This window comes from Mirounga angustirostris, unplaced genomic scaffold (genome assembly GCF_029215605.1).
Source record: "Mirounga angustirostris isolate CCGP_5_RB_7025 unplaced genomic scaffold, mMirAng1.0.hap1 SCAF_6, whole genome shotgun sequence".
Lineage (NCBI taxonomy): Eukaryota > Metazoa > Chordata > Mammalia > Carnivora > Phocidae > Mirounga > Mirounga angustirostris.
This window is the reverse complement of record NW_026991714.1, coordinates 100913244-100935192: the sequence shown is the minus strand read 5'-3', so window position 1 is coordinate 100935192 and position 21949 is coordinate 100913244. Positions and strand designations below refer to the sequence as shown.

At 54.4% G+C, this 21949-nt stretch overlaps 1 protein-coding gene across 1 annotated transcript in view; it reads right to left on the bottom strand.

The window, feature by feature from the left end:
* The window catches only part of LOC129045890 (cadherin-23-like), a 328281-nt gene that overhangs the window by 195248 nt on the left and 111084 nt on the right, over positions 1-21949 (bottom strand). The window contains exons 4-6 of the mRNA XM_054508206.2: positions 13324-13466; positions 12704-12751; positions 12500-12592 (exon numbers count right to left, since the gene is read on the bottom strand). Of these exons, the coding sequence (XP_054364181.2) occupies positions 12500-12592; positions 12704-12751; positions 13324-13466 (284 nt within the window). The remainder of the gene's footprint in view (positions 1-12499; positions 12593-12703; positions 12752-13323; positions 13467-21949) is intronic.

Below are 21949 nucleotides of genomic sequence, written 5' to 3'. Positions count from 1 at the left end.
CTTCAGCGACACCCCTTCCTCCAACACCCCTGCGTGCAGTGCCTTCACCACATCCCACTGGCTGCCTGGGAAGTCTGGTGAGACCGAAGGCCTTAGTGGGAACTCGTCAGCACTTCCGAGCTGCTTTCCACAGTGGGCCTTGGGAACAGAGCACACCAAGGACTGGTCCGTGGAATTTCCCACTGAAAGGATAGGGGCTGCAAAGGCGAGGAGGAAGAGAAGCTTCCAGAAGACAAGTGTTATCAACTGCATCGTGCAACAAATCTCTACTAAGTCCCCACTGTGTACGAGGTCCTAAAGGTCCAGTGATGGGGAAACGGTCACATGGACATGCCCCTGCTCTCACGGAACCCACCATCTCCCCTGGGAGGCCAACAGTGATCAAACAGTCCTATAAATAAGTGAGTCATTACATCCCAAGGTCATAGCTATGGTGCTCTGAAGACCCAGAACACGAGCATCTGTTTGGTACTGGAAAAGGGGATCAATCAAGGACTGAAGATCTCAGGGGATATAGGAGCTCATGAAGAAAGGGAGGGTACCGCCGTGCAAAGGTCCCATGGTACGGTGCTCTCAGGGACCGGAAAGAAGGCAGAGGTGCAGGAAATCAGAGAGTCAAGGGGAGGCTGGCAAGAGGGGGCTGGGATCAGACCCCACCAGCCTGGGGGACTCTGGCCACCGACCACAGAAAGGCTCTAGCAACATTCCTGGCACCTCCCAGGGACTCAGTACAGTGGAATGAATGGATGGATGGAGGAATGAATGAACGAGCCTGGCTACCTTCCTTCCACCCTCCCCAGTAACCTGCCGTATCCCTCCCTTCTGCACAGCAACAGTTAACGGCTCTCCGACGCTGGCTCACTTATTTATTTATTTATTTATTTCCCCACCATTGCTCGCACCAACCTATGCAGCCTGAGCGTGGCTCCGTGGAAATGTCTGTAATCGCCAACACACTTTAGACATTACTTCCACACCATTTAGGGCTTTCCGCCCCAATAGCTGCTGCTGCATTTCCCTCCACCCCCATCTTTTGGGTTGTGTTGGGGGGATTTTTTTAAGGTTTGGGGGCCCCCTGAATTTGGGCGATCTGATGGTTTGGGGACGTGGGGAGAAAGACAGTGCTTTAGGAGAATTCATTATTCTCTCGTTGCCCTGGCCCTGCCCATCCCCGACCAGGTAAGGGAAAGGAAAAAACAATCACTTCAAGCTGCTAAGAAGTCTTTAAAGATTTTTTTTGTGTGTGTGTGTGTGTGTGCAGACATCAGATTGGGTTGCTGATATAAGCCACAGCTTTGTGGGAGGCTGAAGGTGCTGGAACACAATAAAGGTCACTACAGAAGAATCCCCCTCTGAACCAAACACCCCCCACCTTCCACCTTCTCCAGACTCAAGGCCGGCTCCTCTGAAGGCATCGGACACTGACACTAAACCCCAAGCCCTGAGGGGATGCACTGGGGGTAAAAGGCATTTGGGCTTGCATTGGGGGCAGTATAATGAGGACAAAACCGGGGACCAGCTGTGTGACCTTGGGCAAGTCATTTAACCTGTCTGGGCCCATTTCTCTGGCTCTAACCTGCGGATAAGACCTTTCTTACCAACCTGAAGGACTCCTGTGGGGCCCAGCAGAGGCACCCTGGGGAAAGGGACCCTCCTGCTGTGTTTCTGCCTCCTTCCTCTCAGCCCAAGTTTTGCTCGCTGCATTTAGCTTCCTGTAACTCCCTTCCCCGCAATACCCCCCCCATCCTCCTGTTCCAGCAGCTGGACAGCTCCATATCCACCTGCAGAGATGAGCCTGACCCTGCAGTCTGCCTAGAACTGATGCCTGCAGGGGAGGGTCCCGCCAGGCTCTCAGGTGCGGGCTGCCAGCTGAGCACTGCACACCACCATCACAGCCCCTGGCAGAAGAGCACTGCGAGACGAGCACAGTGGTACCTGCAGAGTGGGAGCCCTACCTGCGCCACACTCATTTCAGCAGAGACACGACCATTTCTCTGGGGACTCAGAAATGGAAGCGGTGAGCGCAGGATTCAAACCACTAACCTTAGCACTGATCCTAACCACTGTGGGAAGTGACCTCCGAGAGGAAGCCGCCTGTTCCATAGCTCAGGTGGTAATAAAAACCAAACAGACTGCATACAGTAAGATGAATATAGACAAACATATTCCATGGGGATAGAAGCCAAGATAGAGGTTACCTGTAGGGGGAGGGACTGGGAATTATGAGGGGGCTTCTAGGTGCTGGAGAGTTTCTGTTTCTTGATGCGGGTGTGGTTATACAAATATGTTCACTCTGCAATAATTTGTAAAGCTAAACACAACTGTTCGTTTCTCTGTATATATGCTTAAGTAATACATAGACTCAAAAAAAGAAAAAAAATAAAACTCATAAAGCTGGTGGGGAAGGAAGCCTTGGAAAAGATACTCCAGTGGTTAATCTGCCCCCTTGCATGAGGCTTTAAGCTCAAGGCCTTCCTGTCTGTCCTGTCTGTCCTGTCCCTGATCCCCACGATGACATGGACGGACCCAGGATTACCAATCTCATTTAACAGAGGGGCAAATTCAGCCCTGGAAGCAGGGGGGTTCCTCACACAAGTCTCCCAGCTGTAGGTGCTGGAGCTCCTGCTCCCTCCAGGGTAGAGCTCATCCCACTCTAACTTGCTGAGCTGTGCAGACAGGTGACCAAGACTGGGGCAGCTGCCTCTGGCTGAGCCAGCCCCAGGGAGGTTCAGCAACCAGACCTGCATCCGGTTAACCTCTTCTGCCCACAGTGGGGTTCTGGGACTATCCCAGGCTGGAAAGGCCAGGCCAGGCTCAGGAGGCAGAGGGTGGGTCTGGGAGTGGGGTTTCGAAGCCAGCATGGAGTGGGTATAGGCAGCAACTCCAAGGGCAGGAGGTAAAAGAAGCCTGTGCCTTCAAGCCTAGCAGAGAGAAGACCAGATGAAGGGCCTACGGTCGGATCCCAGCCAGCCACTTCCAGAGGGAATAACCTGGCAAGTCTGATTTCGCTAACACTGGGTTTGCCTGTCTGTGAAATGGGGACATAGTACCAACCTCCCCCACTTCATCGTTCCAAGGAAGGAAGGAAGAATAGGATTTGGCTAAATGGAGGAAGAAGGTATAGGGGGCATGGGTGAGAGCATCTTGGGGGAAGGCACAGCACGAGCAAAGGCAGGGCAGCAGGAAAGCGGCCACCCACAGTGAGGATCTAGGACAGGAAGCACAGGAAAGCCCGGAGCTTAGACCTCACAGGAATGGGATGGATTTCTAACCTGTAGGGTTTGTGTTGGGAATGGCAGGAGGCGTGGCTGGGCTCAGACAGGGAGATACTGAGAGGGGAGGGGTCTGTGGGAAACGGCCTTCTCAGAGGCAGGACTGGGAGAGGGACCCTCCTGAGCCTGTAACCCTCCTGGACAAGGACGTGACCGGACGTTCAGTTCTTTGTGGCTGGCAGTCCCTCATGCCTGCGAAGTGGGCCGGCCGATTGGTGATGAAGACAGTGAACAGGGAAGATTACATGTACCTAGTGATTATGCCCTGGTGAAATCTCTCGGCTGTATTATTGCATCTGGAGAGAAGAGCCGGCTTTTTCATCAACGGACAGGAGGCTTCCACTTAAGGTTATTACAAAGAGGGAGAGCCCAGCCCCTCCTAGCTTCTAGCCAGTGCCACAAAGTTGAAAAGTAATTAAAGGCTGCTAAGGAATCAGAGAAATTATAATAATTCCATCAACCAAGCGCCTGCCCGCTTTCTCTTCTTTCCCCCCTCCTGGTAGAAAACAAGGTGGGTCAAGCAGCCTGCAAGCATATCCATACCAGCCTCTTGTGTGGGGGGCCTTGCTGTCAAGGGGGCTGCCAGGCCTGTCCCCAAGCTGTTCTGACAATACTCCAACTTGTTTGGTAAATCAAGAGGCTGAGACAAAATTCCAGGGTCCCCAGAACAGGAGAAACAGCTGTGGCATGCTGGCGGTCAATCAACACACTCACACAGCCCCGGTGCCCTACACCGGGAGGCAGCCCGCCAGGCCACCGCTCTTGAGCTTGCGGGGGCTGCAGGAGCCCAGGAGGCAGCGCCCCTCCCCTCTCCCCAGCCTGGCTCTGGACATCAGACCCCCCCTGGGCAAACAGCACTACCCCTCCAGCGGAGGGATGGAATTAGGCTCGTGGGTTCTGGAGACCATTTCCCTGAGAATCTTCCCACTCACACCCCAATATCAATCAATCAGGCCATAGCAATGGAGCCCATCTGCCAAGCTCCTTGGACCCTAAGCGACTTTCCTGAAGCTCTCTGAGAATTCTTCATAACAATGGGAATACCTGTCACCGACCCCAAGAGAGTGGTACTTCATACACGGGCTCTCCTGGAACTTTCACACCCCCAATGTACCCCCATTTTACAGATGGAGACACTGAGGCTCTGAAAGACCAAGCATCTTGCTTGTGGCCTCCGGCTGTGGAGTTAGGACCTGTGTGTTCGTGGCTCCATCACCCGGTGCCACAGTAGGGATCAGGGTCCCCATGTCACTGATGGCGCACAAGTCCTTCCGACCATTAGTGTCCTCAGCCGGCTGCCCACCCAGGGTCTGAGGAGACCCCACTGCCTGGAGGAAAAGGGGTGCAGGCAGGAGACCTGGCCCTTCTGGCAACAGGCCCCACCACAGGGGAGAGGAGGCCATTTAGAGAAAGGGTATGAAGACAACAGGGGAATTCCGGGCACGTGGGGCTGGCAGCCCAACCATGTGGCAGGAGCATCTCCTCGCAGCCGGCTCTCATCTCCTAAAAGTCCCTTTAGAGGGTCTTTACTCAAAGGGCAGGGGCACAGTTAAAGGTGTCCCGGCATGTGCCGGCGAATCCCTGCTGCATGCGAGCTGGGCTCTGCCCCCGGGCCCCTGCTTCATATTCACGGCGGAGGGTCCTGCAGCCATTGCAGAATTATATGAGCCCCCAAAGACTCCCAGCCAGAATCGGTGAGGAAACTGGTATAATGAAGAACATTATTACTGTTCAAACAATATAATAATTTTAATTACATCTGGGCTCCTTCTGTTCCCTGCTCCCATGTTGCCCTCTCCTAGTGCAGAGCATGGTGGAGGGCGCTCACAGCCCTGGCCGTGCCCCAGTGGGCATAGAAGGAGGAGGTGCCGTGGTGGTCACGGGGGCCCCGGAGGAGCAGGCTGATGTTCCCCTGTAGGGACGGGTCTTCTACTTCTCACAGAACAATGTTGTATGCACGTCCAGGGACCCAAATCTTAGAGGCAGGGGCACACTAACTCTGTAGGTCACTAGGTAGGGGTGTTACTACGACTACAGCAGGGTCTTGACCTCCAAAGGTGGTCCTCACTCTCGAGAGTGGGCAGCGGGCTCCGAGTGAAGTTTCTCCACTGAATTGCTACAGCCTGTGTATGGGGTGTGTGTGACAGCCCTCGGCCGTGGATGGGGGTAAGCCGTGGATGCGTGAGGCCCCGAGCTCCCCGCTCATCTGCCCCCACCCTGGCTCTACGGGGTCTCATCTTTGCGACTTTGGGCAAATTATAAGCAGGCCAAGGCAAAGCTACAAAGAGACACATGCAAAGATGCCGAAGATGACAAAGAGCAAGACCATGGCTCTAGTTGAAAGTATACTCAACTCCGGGGGACTCGGAGAAGTCGTGGAACTTCTCTTGGCCTCAGTTTCTCTCATCTCTAAAATGGGAACAAAAATTCTCCCTTAACTTACAGAGTTGTCATGAGGACAAATGAAAGATAGGGAAAATGCTCGGAGATAGACAAGATGATATTACCTCAATAAGTATACACTCACTGTTCCAAATACATGCGTGTGCGCACACGTGCACACACACACACACCCCATTCCATCTCAAGACTATGTAGAAACAGGGGGTCCTGCTGCTCTGCCCACGTGCATATGTTACTTCATCGCTACAAGCACCCGCTGCCAGAGAGGAGGTACTTGTCACTGTGCAGACGGGGTGGGGGGGGTGGCCAGAGGAGGTGCAAGCACCTCAGAGTGCTCACTGAGGGGCACAGAGACATGGCATAGCTTGGGGCTGCCGCCTGGCTAGAATAAACTACTTTGGCTCTGGTCAGCAGGATCCAGAGCCCCTGAGATGATTTATTGGCCTCCCTCTCCCAGATCAATAGGTGGGTGGTTATAGATGCAGAGGGGGCCGCCCGGCACCATGGCCCCAAGGTATAAATTAATATGGCCTGTCAAGGGACCATCTCTCCTGGCATGAGAGGTGACACTCTCATGAGCAGAGCTGACATCTCAGGGAAGAACGGCCGGCACAAGCCAGTGTGAGCCCCCCTGACCCCCCACCTCTCGCTGCAACCCGAGGATGCAGTTTATAAATCATTCAGCGTCTGATGGGCACGCCGTGAGGAGGACAGCTGGGGGGCAATGCTGTCGGCCCCAGTGGGTGCTAATAAGTCTGGTCATGCCCACCTCTGCACGCTCGGGGCCTCGTCTGGCCACCCCTCCAGGGCTCGCCGTGTGCCCACTGAACGAACAGCATGGCTGCGATTGAGGAACTGGCGGGCAATAGAGGGCACTAGAGAGCTCCAGCAGTGAGCTCTCAGGCGTCCTGTGAGGTGTGGGCACCCTCTCCACCCCAGCACTGCCCCCGCCCTGGACACTGTGAACAATAAAGGACCCCTCGTGCGGGTGAAGAAAGCTGGTGGGGGCAGAGCCCTTTGCATGAAGGCTCCTGCTGTCCTCCCAATTGTCCAAGAGGCAGAGGGAGCAGTGGGGCTCTGCCCAGCTGTGAAGTTCTCGTCCACAGGCTGGGCCCCGGGCTCGGAGTGGAGGGCACACAGTCCCTGCTCAGGCTGGCGGGGGAGACGGATGTACCACCGAATACAGCCTCGGCCGTGAGCCGGACACTTGCTTATGCTGGGCCCTGTGCAAAACACTTCCCGCACACGGTCCCATTTACTTGAATCCTCAAAACAATTTTGCAAGGCAGGCTTAATTATTTCCATTTTGCAGGTAGAACCAGGCCTGTCTCCTAATCCTGGCTCCATCCTTGGCTAGCTCTGGGCAAGTCACGAAGCTTCTCTGTTTCCACACCCATACCCGTGGCCTGGGACTAACAACGTGGCTAGCCTGTGAGGCGGCAGTGAGCACTCGGGGAGCACCCACATGCATGGAAAGCACGGCCTTGGGCACAGAGGGAACTCTCAACAATAACAACGGCGTCAACTTATTATTATCATAGAAATGAATTACTTTGTTTCACTGATACATGCTTACCAGTAATCTCCTTCTCCCTGCTTTCCTGTCTCTAGTAAGGAGCTCCAGAGAGGAATGACTTTCATCTGTCCTTGCTAAGTGACATGGAGAGACGGGGTGGCCTTGGGGGACCCTGGCTTGGACCGTGTCCCCAGCCACGGCTGGGGGTGCTCAGGCCCCTGCTTTCTCATTCCAGTCCACCCTTCCCCTCTTCCAGCCTCCTCCCCACCTCACAGCTGGTCACCTGAAGCCACGAGTGACAAAGATCTATGCAGGACCTGTCACAGTGACCTGGGCAGGGACCCAGGGAGCCTACTCCCAGCCCAGCTCTATTTTCACAAGGGAACACTGGGTACCAGTGAGGGACACACATACCCCAACAGCCACTGGCCCCTCTTCAACAGGATCCCTGGTCAGGGGTTAGGGTTCACTTCCCTCTTTTGGAAATTCCAATATATGAAAAGAAGCTAAAGGACAGAGAGTATATGATATTCAGAGACACCATAATCTCCTTCTGTGACTACCAAACTTCTACACATCCTGTGAGGTCCCAAACAAATAGCCCCTGTGTAGAGACTAGGTCATTCCTTCCACAGAGCTTCCCTCCTGCTTTGCACACCCTAAGCTACCATGGCATTTAATACATTTATCTGTAGTTAGACCTCCTCTTACTTGTCTTTCTCCCTGTAAAATTATCTCCCCCGAGGACAAGACCTTGGTCTTGGTCACCAGCATTTTACTGAATATACAATGAGCCACAAACGGGGCTAAGGGCTTTACCCCCTTGCATTATTCTATCTCTCACAATGACCCCACAAGGCAAAAGTGTGGCTTATCTCATAGATAAGAAAACTGAGGTCCGGAGAGGTTAAGTCACCATCCAAAGTTGCACAGCTGGCAAATGGGAAAGTCCTTTTACTCTACCCTACACATCCGAGTCAGCTCAGAATCCGTGGGCCTTGCTCCATGGCTATTCGGCGAGTGTTTGCTGTGTTCGTTTAAAGATAAAAATTGGGAGTGGATCAGGGCACGGTGGGTCAGCTCTGGGCTTCAAAGGACCGGCAGAATTGAGTCAGGCTGAGAGAGGAAAGAGAACACTCCAGTACCAGTTAGAACAGTACAATGTATGTGTGTTGGAGCAAGAGAAAAGAAAGACGAACACAGGCTTCCGGGCACTGAATCAGCCCCTGGGCTGACAGCGCCATCCACGTGGAGGAAGCCGGCAGGGAAGGCGAGAAAGGTAGGTTGAGGCCAGGTGGAGAACAGCCTCAACTGCCCAGCTATGGTGGCTGAACCTGTCAGAACTTCAAGGACACGGCCGTCCCTGAGATTACGGAAGCCCTCCTTGACTCCCTGATCCGAGGAGCCACCTGGCACCATCCGACTTCTAAACTCGTACCCATCTTGCAGCCTCAACACCCCAGCCCCAGGGTCACCTCTCCAGGGCACACCTGGAGGGCTGTGGGGGAGGGGTGGCCCCAGGAGGACACAGGGGACAGGGCAGCGCTGAAGGTCAGCGAGGCGGACACACACCCCTAATGGAGGTAGTGGAGCGGGGCTGCTGGGCACAGACACAGGCAAACACGTTTGAGCAAATTGGAACGCCATAAAAGTCTATTACAGCAAATCAAATAGCAGTCAGCAAGACAGCCATTAGCCTGAAATGAATACACGGGGACTTAATGAGGTCTGTCGAGGCTGGCTTGGTGAATTAAGTTGCCAATTCTAGCAGGATTTCCCTTTTCTTTACGGACTTGAAAGCATCCACGCTGCCTCGTTAGGGCTTCGACAAGTGAATTGCAGGGCCTTTCACCCTGATAAAATGGATAATTACATGTAGAACAGCTTAGTGAGGGGAGAGGGCTGGGCAGGAGGGGAACCAGGAACACAGAAACCCAAACACACCTGTCTGACTTCTGAGCAGGGGCAGGGCCAGGCAGGGGGTCTCGGGAGGGAGACGGGCAGGGCTGCAGGGCAGGGGGCCAGCGAGCTTCTCCTGGAGAAAGGGGCAGGGCCTGGTCTTGATCCGGGCTCCCACCCACTCCGTTTCCGGGCCCGAGGACACGGGTCCCCATGGGCCATGTCTCCGGGGCTTGCTATCACCAGGGGAGTTTGTTAAAAATGCAGCTTTCTGGGCTGGCTCTTTCCAAACTACTGATTCAGGGTTGGAGGAGTGCAAGAGTATATATCCTAACTAGTCCCCCAGGAAATTCTGATGGGGAATGTTTGGGACCTTCTGGTTCCTCCCTTCTCTAACACTCAGTTCTGAATGGTTTCTGAAACTCGTGGTTTTCCTACTTTAGCTCCAGGGCTGGGGAGCTCAGTACATCTTTGGGAGGGTAGGGGGGTAGACTGTGCACTAGGTTTCAATATTAGAAAGTTCTTCATTATGTAGACCTAGAATTTGTCTCCCTATAAACTTGCTCTTCACACCCATCCTTGGGTTCTGGGCACAACAGACCCCCATATTATCAGGGCCCCTAGGGCTGGGGACAGTGGATGCTGAGAAGGTGAGGGAGAGGTGGCAGGTGGCTGGCACGACCCGAAGAGGAGCTCAGTAGATGGAAACAGCCACAGGAGCTTCTCTGCCAGCCGTTGAGGAATAATGAAGTACTGAAGGAGAATTAGGAGCTTCTCCTGCTGGGATTTATCCTCAAACCACTGGCTATCAGCCCTAGAAGGAACCTGGTCCAACTCCCCAGTTTAACAGCTGTGGAACCAAAGCCAGCAGGGGCAGTAATAGGCTCAGAGTCTCACCCAGCCAGTAGCTGGCACAGCCAGGACTAAACCCCAGGTGTCTTGACCTACAGGAGCTCCACTGCTCACCTTGGCAAGCGTCAGCTGGAAAGCCACCTCCTCCAGGAAGCCCGCTGAGATTTCTCTGATCACTTTGGCAACCCCTCAGCACGGACAACTCACAGGGTCTCCAGGGCCCCCTTCTTTCTCTAGTTTGCATTCTCACCCTGTTCACTTCCATAGGGCCTCTGCCACACATCATGCTTCTGAAGGGCAGGGGCCTGGCGTTGCCAGGGTGACCTCCAGGCCAGCAGGAGAGCCCAGGCTCAATTCTGGGCCAGGAGCCAGCAGGCCCTTCGCTGGTACCTCAGCTGGGGCCTGAGCCAGGCAGCTAAGTTCTAGCTCAGGTGACCACACCAGGCCAGGGCTGGTGGGTGCCAAGCCACCTCGGGTCAGGAGTGGTCAGGCCTTCATCCACCTGACACCACACCCCACCGGCCACACCCAGCAGCCCTAAGTAGGGCATCACGTATCAAGTCAAGGAGGTGACGTGGGGATGTTTACAGGCAAGTAAACCACACAGGCTGTCCTCCAAGAGCCGTGTGTCCTTGTAGCTGGCCCTCTCAGCCCACCCTCTCCTCATCAGATGCGTAGGAGGCAGGCTGCTTTACCCTGCCGGTCCTCTGTTTTTATTAGATAAGGAGGACTATGGCCCAGAGAGGGTAAGTGACATGCCCAAATGGACTCAGTGGCCTGGAAGCAGAGCAGGGGCTGGGCCTGGGGTCTCCCGCCGCTGGTTCTGCCTCCTGTCATTGCGTGTTCTTCTGGCCTTCCAGGTCTCTGTGTGGCGAGAGACTGGCACAGTGCCCAGCCTACAGAGACACTCAATAAATATTTGTTAAATAGATGACTGACTGAAGAGGCTCTCTCCTTGAAGGCAGAGGCCTTTGGAGAATCCCAGGGGATTCCAACAGGGTGGTGTTGAGGTCATATCTCCTGGCAAGGTAGGGAGGAAAAAGGCTGGCCCTGGCCCAAAGGCTGGGGAGGAGGGATGTGACCTCTCGTCCCCTTCCCTGTGAGGGAAGACAGAGGGCAGCCATGCCTGCCAGGATGGCAGCTGAGCAATGGGTCCAAGGCTCATTAACTCTGAGCCGTGCCCTTGGTTTCTGAGCCTGGGCCCAGAGTGCAGGCAGGCACGTAGAGACCCTTAATTAAATTAGGGAGACTTCCAAATGAGAGGGGGCCCAGAGCCAAGCTGCAGTCCTGGACACGCTGGCCACAGCTCAGGGCACTGTGTCCCCATGCTTGGGACTGTGGTTTCTCCCTCCTTATGCTCTGCCCCGTCAGGGGAAGGGCGCGGGAGCCTCTGGTGTGTTCCTACCCACACACTTGTCCTCACTTTCCTCCATCTGGCACAACCATAGGACCATTGGCTCATAGCTGAGTGAGGAGGGCCAGGAACAGGAACAGCATGAGACAAGGTATCACCACCTTGGAGGGAATCTGAGGGCTGCCCTGGGCGTCAGGAGGCTCAGGGTCAAAGCTGTGTGACCTTGGCTAAGTCACTGTCCCATACTGAGCCTCAGTTTTCTCATCCACAAACTGAACAGATATTTTCTAAAGACTCTTCCAGTCTCCTGATCCAGTGACATATAATATAAAGGGGCTGGAACTCAAACGCCGTGGTGCTGACCTGCCTCTCCCCAGTGGATTCCATCTCCAGTCCTTCCCAGGCCAACCCCTTATTGCTGCCATTCAACCCAGAGCCCTGAGGGCAGGCCCGAGGGACACCCAGCAGAAGCTTTACCCACCACCTTCAAGGTCTTTGAATGGCTAACTGCCAGCCCAGAAAACTGCCATCAGTCACTGGGAGAGGGATAGTAAGCCATGAGAACCCTAGTTCCACTGGGAGCCAGCAGCCAGCTTATTAATGAACCGTTTGTAATGCAATAATTTGTACTTCTCAATTACCGGCGATGGCTTGGTTTTACATGCATGCACTCATGCAAACACATTCAGAGTACACAGACGACCCAAAGGAGCAGAGAGGGCCAGGGAGACGGGGGGCAAGCATAAGGCTAGGGAAAGAAAGTCCCTTCCTGGAGCTACTTGCTTCCCGTGTCCTGGCGGGGGGTGGGGGGGTGGTTCTGGCCACAGCTGGAAAGTCTGGGGTCGGGCCTGCCAATCCACGTGCCCGAGGCCCACACTGGCTATGCGTGGAAGGAAAGAGGCCACAACACCTGCTCCTCCCAACTCCTGTCCTGCCCCGCCTCCAGCTGGAGTTGTGGGGCTCATCCCAGGCAGGCCTTCTATCAGACCTGAGGCTACCACTAACCCACTCTACCTTCGGAGGTGTCGGCACGGTCGCCAACCTGCCCAGAGCTGGCACTTGGGCTGCGGGGTGGGCGGCAGAAGCAGAGCTGCAGTTGCCCTTTCCCCAGCTTCAGCCCATTCCCAGGTAGCCCTGGAGCGGCAGCGCCACCCCCCCCCACCGCCAGCCCCGTCCCTCAAGCGCGACCCTGGGGGCTCCTACCTCAGGGATGCGGACGCTGTAGGGCTGGTTGTGAAATGTGGGTGCATTGTCGTTCACATCCCCAACCTGTATGTTCACCTTCCGTGTGATCACCTGGCAAGAGAAGAGTGGGGATTTAGTGTTGGCATGGGCCCCTTGCCTCTTTCTGCCCAAGGCCCCAGGAGTCTGCCTCCCAGGACAGCAGGGGCCTCAGGAGACACTCACCCCCTGGTGGTCGCTGACAGAGAACTCCACTGTGAACTCAGATTTGGTCTGAAAGACAAGGGAGGGAGGGAGAAGGCAGAGTTAGAGAGAGGCACGCTGACGTCCTGAGTCCTGGGCCCTGGGCTCTCACCTGGGCTCGGCCTCTAAATTGCTGTGTGATCTTGAGCAAGTCACTAGACACCCCTGAGGCCCCTTCTTCAAATGTGAGGAGAAAACAAAGGTTGGGGTTTCAAACTCATACCTTAATTTGCTAAGGGCTGCCTTGTCACCAATTCCTGGGTCTCTGGAAAGTGTCCTTTAGGGGAACATTGTTCCCGGGGGTAGACCTGTAAACACCACGGAGCCACCATTCTACGGGGGATGAACCCTGGGTCACTGTCCTTCTTGCCCGTCCAGGGCTCTCCCTTGCTTGGAGACACCCCAACCACCCCATTCCAACCCCAAGTCCGATGTCAGCACTGGCCCTGGAAGAGGGACATCATTTCGGCAGGAAGATGCTTACTTCAGGGTCAGGATGGGGCCTCAGAGGAAGGCCCCTAAAAGATGATGAGCCAGCCTCGCGCAGTGTCTGCCTCTGCCCCCCAGGAAAGAACCGGGACAGGGGTGTGGCCAGGTCGTACCTCTCTGTCCAGTGGCTGCCGCAGCCACACCACACCTGTATCAGGCTCTACAGCGAAGAAGCGGGAGGCCTCCTCCCCAGACACACCGAACACCAGCGGGTCATTGTCCATGTCTCGGGCCAGCAACTGCGTCACAGAAGAACCTGGAATAGCCGTGGGAGAGATCAGAGGGCAACTCCAGGCGGTTGGTCTACTCCTCAGCACCTTACTAAGGCGGCTGAATCCCAGCGGAAGCCGCCACCCCACAGACCGCCAGCAGGTCACTGGGCCTCTCTGGGCTCTGACCCCGGCTCCCTGGCCCTACCTTGGCCACTTGTCACAGCGTGTATGTGCCCGTCACAGAGAACTGTGGCTCACCATGTTTTAGGCGGCTAACGGACAGCTGTGATCTGGGCCTGTCCCCCTTTTTTTCTGATTTTAGTGTGGAGACTCCCTCCTCCACGTGGCTCAGATGAGGGTAGGCCCCTTCAATTCTTCTGTTCCAGGATGGACACGTAACTCAGCCGTAGCCAATCAGAGCATTCCATCTCCCTGGTCGCAGGGATTGGTTCAGGGATGAGCACGGGTCCCAAACAAGCCAGTCAAAGCCAACCCTGGGACTTGTGCTGGAACCACTGGGAAAGGGGAGCCCTCCTTCCACCGGGGTGGCTACCTGGGACCTGCAGGCACCCATCTCTGGCACCGCCCAGGAAGGGTCGGCCTGAGAATGAGGCCAGCAGGAGGAAAACAGAGCCAAACGGTGCACAGAGACTCCGTTTGAGGGCGTGTGGCCAGCTGTGCCTGAGTTTAGCTTCAACCTCTGGACTTCTCAGCTACATGAGCTAATAAATCTGCCTCCCCTCACATTTTTTTTCTTTGGACTGAGTCCGTTGAGTTGGATTTCTGCTTTTTGCAAATGGAAGCACCCTTTCTAATTCACAACATATTACAATACTTGGCGTTTACCCAACAGTGACTAGGTGCTGGCCTTGTGCTAAGTGCTGAGGTAAACAGAGATTAGGAAGATGTGGCCCAGCCTGCAGGAAATCGAGGCCAGAACTGGGCTCAGGGTGTGGTTTCTGTTCACAAGAAGAGGACTGAGGTGTCCCTGTTCCCCAGGAAACACAGCCCTGGCCAGAGGCCCCCAGGATGCCTGGCCTATAGCCCTGCCTAAGAAGCCCTAGTGTAGGGTACCTCCCCCCGCCCACCCGGGATCACAGCCCTCCCTAGGTAGGCTTTGGGCAGGGTGACCCACCCCCTGGTTTGTCTGGGATGGATGCAGGACACATACTAAAACCAGAAGGTCCCAGACAACTGGACAGGCTGACCGCCTTAGCTTCAGGAGGTCCCTGCACCTCCGGGAACTGTGCAAAATGTCATGAGTGCACAGTGTCACAAAGAGTGATTAAGTAATTGATCATGGCCCACAGTTAGTAAACGGCAGAGCTAGAATTCAGATCCCAGGCATTCTGGGTCCAGAGCCCTTGTTTGTTTCCACAACCTGACACATCTCAACACTTGACACGTGAACTCAAGATTCAGGACTTCTATGGACATGATTCTCTCAGACCTTAACTGGAAGCCTAACGCTTGGAAGATACTGGGCAATCACTGGGCTCTGCGGATATGCCAGATGGAGTACTAGGCTCATTCACCCAGGTTCTCTCATTAAATCCTCCCAGCAACTCTTTTGGTAGCCATTATTCTACCCACTTTACAGATTAGGAAGTTGAGGATCAGAGAAGCAAAGTGTCCTCTCCAAGGTCACAGCAGAGCAGGATATGGCAGTATCCAAAGGGATGGGGAGGAGGTGAGAAGCAGGAGGAAGAGGAGTAAAATCATGGAACAGAGTCGGAACAACCTCAGAGACCTTTTGGGGAGCCCAAACTTCCCATTTTAAAGATGGAAAAGCTGAAGGCATTTCGCCAGTTTCCCAAAGTACAATGGTGTGGGACAGAGTCCATAGCTAGAACCCAAATTTCCAGACTCCCAGTGCAGGGCTGCTTCTGGTTGAGGAAGGAGGAGGTATATGAAGTCATAGATAAACCAAGCGCATCTCCTCAAAGCATCTGTGTTGTTCAGTGGCAAGCAATCGCTTTATACTAAAATAAACCGGGATATTTCTGAACACAATGTAACACAATGTAACAATTTATTTTTAAAAATGGAACCTAAAGCTATAAAAGAACTTCCAGCCTCCCCCCGGGGTTGCACATTTCCTTTCTGTTCCCCTCAGGTGTGCTTTAGCGGCAGTTTGGGGAGCCCTGAGCTATTTCCTAATGCTTTGGGGAGATCCCATATGAGGAACCTGAGGCCCCAAGCGGTCCCGCCTGCGCACAGTATGACAAGTCCATGGCGGCCCCCTGGAGTGAACACTTCACCTGCCAACCACCATCAGGATCCAGCCCACTTCGGGGATATGGGACCAAGCTCTCTGCTGGCCGAGTTCTGGAAAAGACCACACTGGCCCTCCAGCCAAGGTCATACGACTCAGCCAGATATCCCAAATGGCTCTCTCAGGCCCAATGCTCAGGCCCTTCCAAGAAGGGGGGCACTGGGCAGGACATGGATGGGGCCATCAGCTGCTGTCACCCACCCTATAATTTCCTGGACTTTTATCCATTTTCCCTTCAATTATGTGCTGCTCAAAATGGTCCTTTTCAGCTTCCTCACAGGCTCTTGCCTGCTTATGCCTTCTTTGTGTCCCAGGTAATTGCTAGTGACCTTTTCTAAGTGTACTAATTAAAGGTGCTGATTTAATATTATATTTAAGACAAGACGCCCCACAATTTTCCAGCTGGGCACAAACTCCCCCACCCAGGGCTGTTCTGCGACTCCGCAGAAGCTGGGCCTCGCTTTGGCTTCTCTTGGACACAGAGCTCTTTTCTCCACCAGGAAGCCTTCCAGCCACCCCTGTTTGCACCATTCACGCAGGAATGAGGCCAATCTGTGGAGCCCCACTCTAGCCCAGTGGTCCTAGCCGCAGCCACTCAGGAGAATCATCCCTGGCTGTGGGGCCCTAGGGTACACACATCACACTCTAGGTTTGCTTCCCACCTGAGAAGCAGATAATATGCCCTCCGACGCAGACTGTGAAATACCTGGAATTTTGTTGTTTTCTTCCAAAGTTGTGATAAAATAGATAGAACACAAAATGCATCGTTTTAACCATTTTAACATATACAATTCAGCCATATTAGGTACATTCACAGTGTGGTGCAACCATCACCACGATCTGCTTCCAGAATATTTTCATCACCCCCAAAAGGAAACCCATACCCACTCAGCAAGAATTCCCCATTCGTCCCTCCCTCTCCCTGGCCACCACAAAGCCACTGAACGTCTCTCTGAATTTGCCTGTTCCAGATATTTCATATAAATGAGATGCTATGAGGGGGTAGTCTTAGTCTTTGTGTCTGGGTTCTTTCACTCAGAAGAAAGTCTTCGAGGTTCATCCATGTTGAAACATAGTATGTAATCCCTTCCTATGGCTGAGTCACATTTCCTTGTAGGGAGAGACCACATTTTTTGTATCCGTTCACCTGTTGATGGATTTTTGGGTTGTTTATTGTGAATTGCACTGCCGTGAACATTTGTGGGCAGGAACGAGGAACGAGGAGTGGAATTGCTGGGTCCTGGGTAATTCTACATTCAACCTATTAAGGAGCTACCGAATTGTTTTCCACAGTAGCCGCCCCATTTACATTCCCATTAGCAGTGGATGAGGCCTGGAGCGATTTTCAAGGGTAGGAAGGATACTCCATGATTGACTGGGGCTAGACAACCCCTTGCACGGTGGAGAGATGGGAGCTGGGCAGCCCTCCATCCCAGATGCTACTGGTACCCAGTCCGCTAGGCCTCAGCACATCCCACTGTCACAGACGCCAGCCCGAACTCCAAGTGCCAACCTGGGACTCTTTGCTGAGGGTTCTGGCCATCAGAGACTGCTCCCCCCACCCCGGACAGGCTGGACGTGCCAGGGACTAAGAGCCCCAAAGCACTGCTCGAAGAATGACTGATGCAAGGTGGTGGATAAAGAGATGGCAGGTAACCACTCCAGCTCCCTTACCTCTCGGGGGGCTAATGCAGAGGCGTGTTGTACGCTGCCTCTCAGAGCTCCCCATTGGGACTCACCCCCAGCGGCCTGTGGTGCTGACTTGGTTGGTCCTGCATCTTCACCTTCCTGTCTCACCTTCTCACTCCTCACCTGCGTTTCCTGGAACTCCCTTTCCAACAAACGATTTACACCTGAACCCTCATCACCAGGCCTGCTTTGGGGGGGAACCCACAGAAGATACCCCCTAAAATTGTGGCATCAGAATCACCCAGGAAGTAACAGTATAGACCCCCAGGCCCTGTTGACTCAGTTGGCCCCGGGGGTGGAGGGGGGAGCCCAGGGTGTGAACTTTTATACAGCAGCCCCACTCTCCCTGCAAGAGACCCTGATGCCCAGCCAGGCTGGGAAGTCCTGAGACTGCTTTATAGCAGGGTGATCTTCAAATATTTAACAATGGGCACAGTACAGGCCCAATCAACCAATCAGAAAGGATGCTGGCCATAAACAACCGGACTGGTGCGTACCGTCTGTAAGTCAGCCTGGTTTATGGCTCCCATTGTAGATGCAGAGAAAAGCTCCTCCGGCCCCAGGATGATTTAAAGGCTCAGTCTGAGGGCTCTTGGCTCAATCAGCGCTTGCAGGAGAACTCTCTGTTCTTGGCCCCCCCACCTCTACCCTCCCGGGGAAGGGTAACTCCGCAAGGCTGGCCCCCTCAGCTCTGTGCCAACCCAACCCAGGCGGGGGCTAAGCCTCTCCTCATGGGGACAAAGTGGAACTTTAAAGAGCTGAAGTCACCGCATGCTCATGCCCGTAGCAGCGTTACTCACAACAGCCGAAATCGAGAAGCAACGCACATGTGCACTGATGGGAGAATGAGTCCACAACATGCGGTCTATACATACAATGGAATATTATTCAGCCTTAAAGAGGAAGGGAATTCTGACACACTCTGCAACATGTGAACCTTGAGGACACTCGGCTGAGTGAAATAAGTCAGTCAAAAAAGGACAAACGCTATATGATTCCCCTTACATGAGATACCCGGTGTAGTCAAATTCACGGAGACCAAAGGTTGAAGGGTGGATGCAGGGGCCGGGGGGGGGGGGGGGGCGCAGAGAGGAATGGAGAATTGTTGTCTAATGGGTATAGAGTTTCAGTTTTGCAAGATTGCATGACAATACGAATGTACTGAACACTCCAGAACTGTACATTAAAAATGGTTAAGATGGGGGGCGCCTGGGTGTCTCAGATGGTTAAGCGACTGCCTTCAGCTCAGGTCATGATCCTGGAATCTTGGGATCGAGTCCCGCATCGGGCTCCCTGCTCGGCAGGGAGTCTGCTTCTCCCTCTCCCACTCCCCGTTTGTGTTCCCTCTCTCGCTGTGTCTTTCACTGTCAAATAAATAAATAAAATCTTTAAAAAAAAAAAAGGTTAAGATGGTAAAATTTTTTGTTATATTTTACCACAATTAAAGAATTTAAAGCCCAAACCTAAATCAGATTATGTCCAAGGCCCCAGCCATCTGGCCTGAGGCAGCACCCTCCCACTGCATCTCGCACAAGCTCCCGGACTTACCCCTCCCAGACCTGGACCTTCTTTCTGTTCCCCAACAGTTCGTGGTTGCCCCAGGGCCTTTGCCCTGGTTGTGCCTTCTGCTGGGCATGTCCCTACCCTGCCAGCTTCCTCACTATTCCCCTCTCAGCCCAAGAGTAACCTTCTCAGAAAGGCCTTCCCCAATACTTGATCATACAGAGAGTCTATCTAAAGGGATGCCCCGCCACTCCGAGTCCCTGCATCCTGTGTCACTGTCCTCACAGGTCTCCTTTCTCTGAGCTGATTGTGTTTGTTCACCTGACTTGTAGACTGCCTGCCCCAGCGCCCTGCCTGTCATACAAGCACCCCCGTGTTAGCTCCGTGGGGGCTACGGCCTGGCCTGTCATGTTCCTTGTTGTACCCCTAAACCTAACACAGGGGCTGGCATCCCAGGGGCGCTCAATAAAGAGCCGCTGGGTAAACAAATGAGTCCTGCCAACTGTCTAGAGGTGTTAGGCGACAACAGACCCCAAAGTCATGTAGATCTGTGAGCCACAGAGAGGGGAGAGAGTATAGCCAGTTAATTCCTAATTATGTGTACTAATGGACAGGAAAAAGCATGGCTAATCAAAACCTCATAATGCCCAAACCCAGTAGTGCTTGCTTTTGGATGCAGGCAGAATCATAGCTGGGTGCTGGCTGGGGGTCCAATCTCTCATGAACTAGCCCTGCATCCCATTCTTGGGCAATGTACTCCAACCTGGGGCCATGAACTCTATCCTGTGGCCTTGTATCCCATCCTGGGGTAATGTCCTCTGCCCTGGAGTATTACACCCTATCCTGGGGCCATCTACCCCGTCCTGGGCCATGGACCCCATCCCCCGGGTTGTGGACCCATCCTTGAGGCCGGGTACCCCATCCTGGGCAGTATATCCCACCCTGGGTGCCATGTACCCCTTCCTGGGGCAGCGTACCCCATCCTGCAGTCCAGGGGCCCTGGTTGGGGCGGGGATCCACTCAGTAGGCTACAAACGCCCCTGAGATGCACAGGGCTGGTGACACATCTCCGTGGTGGCCTCAGTCCCTCAGCAGCAGGCCCCGTCCATCTTCCAGGCAAGGGGTGGACAATCACAGCTTTCCCTGCAGCCCTGCTGGGCCCACGCTGATCGCTGAGATGACTGCTATTACCATTATTGTTGTTTTTGTGCCGAGGGGTGAGGGCTGGGACTGGCGTGTCATGCTCTCCTGGAGAGCTGTGAGTTTTGCCCGCTAGACGAGGGGTGGGCCAGAAGCTCAGGCAGGGCGGTGGCCGCTGCAAGCCTTCTTATTTATTATGGATGGGGGAAGATGAAAGCTGTCCGTTCCCCAAACGCAGAGCAGGAACCACAGAACGGATGAAGGGCCGGAGAGCACGCTGCGCTTCCCCCTGGCAGCGGCAGCATCTTCTTCCTAGAGCAAGCCTCCAACTGTGCCCACCCTGCTCAGACACCTCTGTGGTACCCACAGATTTCAACCCAACTCCTTCCTGAGATGGCCAACGGCCCCCAACCTGCGCTCGACTCCCTGGCAGGTCACAGTCCCACTGCGTCCCTGGGCTCAGCCCGCCAGGTGGCCGCCAGCCCTCAAGCACACCGTGGTTCTGCATGTTCCCACGCGTGGACTCCTGTTGCTCGTCAGCCTGGAAGGTGGCTCTGCCTCCCACTGGCCCTCAATCCCCGTCATCTGTAAGTGCATGCCCCCGGTGCTGCCCTGGTCACAAAGTTCTCTCCCCTCGGCGCTCCCTGAGCCACTGTTCCTACCTCCGTGCAGCAGAGAGAGGGCATCACCCCCTGAAGACGGAGGCTGAAGTCTTGGGACATGCTTTCAAATCAAGTGAGAACCACGCAGACAAAGCCCCATATCGTGCAGAGGGAGAAGCAGGGGTCCTGGCTGGGAGACGGCTGCTTGGGACATGGGGATTGGGGAGTGCATTGGGAGTGGCTGAGTCAAGGAGTAGCAGATGGCGGCCCCCAGCCCCAGATGAGAAGCCATGGGTTATGACCAGGTCTTTCTGAGAATAACCACTCCCTGCTCCCCATCGCCACTGAGCCTGCCTCACAAGCCCCATGCCCACCCTTCTCCTCCTGGTCCCGAGGGGCCTAGCTGCACTGGTCTTGGTCTCTGCCAGAGCCAGGAGTGCCTGCCCTCCCCCCTCTCCCCTGGGATGAGCCCCCCAGAGCTAGGGCTGGCCTTGGAGCCTGCAATCTCATTTGTCTCTCCTCTGGGATCAGACAGGCCGGTTAAGTGCCTTGATTCCTGCGGATAATCTCATTTGTCTCAGGCTCACCCTCCCCATTCTCCTGCCTTCCATCAGGTTCCTTCCTCCTAATCCCCCCCAGGAGCTTGAACTTGGTTTGACCTCAGAGGAGCTGATTTTTGTTTGGGTTTTTGTTGTTGTTGTCCTAGGCAGCTTTACCCACCTGGGGGAAGCCAGAGTGAGTTCTGACTTGGACCCCTCTCCTGAGAGGCAGGTGGCTCTGAGCCTGCCTGCGCTGACCCAGGTCCTCCACCCTCATCAGAAAACCCTTGCTCTGGATAAAGGGCACTGTCTCTGTCTCCAGAACCCAGGAGCCATCTTCATGTCCTCTCTCTCCTGCAGCTCGGTCCACTCAGAGTAGATGGCATGAACTGTCTGGGGGGAAAGGAAGCTAGCATTCATTAAGTACCCACTGTTTGCCTAGCACCCTGCTCAGTGGTTTTCATTCATTCTCACTGTCACCTATTTCCCATCATGACCCCCCAGAGAGGGGTTAGCATCCCCACTATACGGACGAGAAGAGTGAGGCTCAGAGGGGTAAAGTGACCCACCCAAGGTCACACAGCTAGGAGATGGCAGAGTGAGGTTTTGAACTCCAGTCAGTCTGACTCAGAATTAGTGTTCCCTCTACCACCCTCATGGTTTTTTATCACAAAGCCTGTTATCCAAGCCCTAATCTGAGCAGCTAAACACTGCCCTCTCCTCACCCCACAGAGACTACCCCCACGGAGACCCCCAAGCCCCCTCCATGTTTTAGGCTC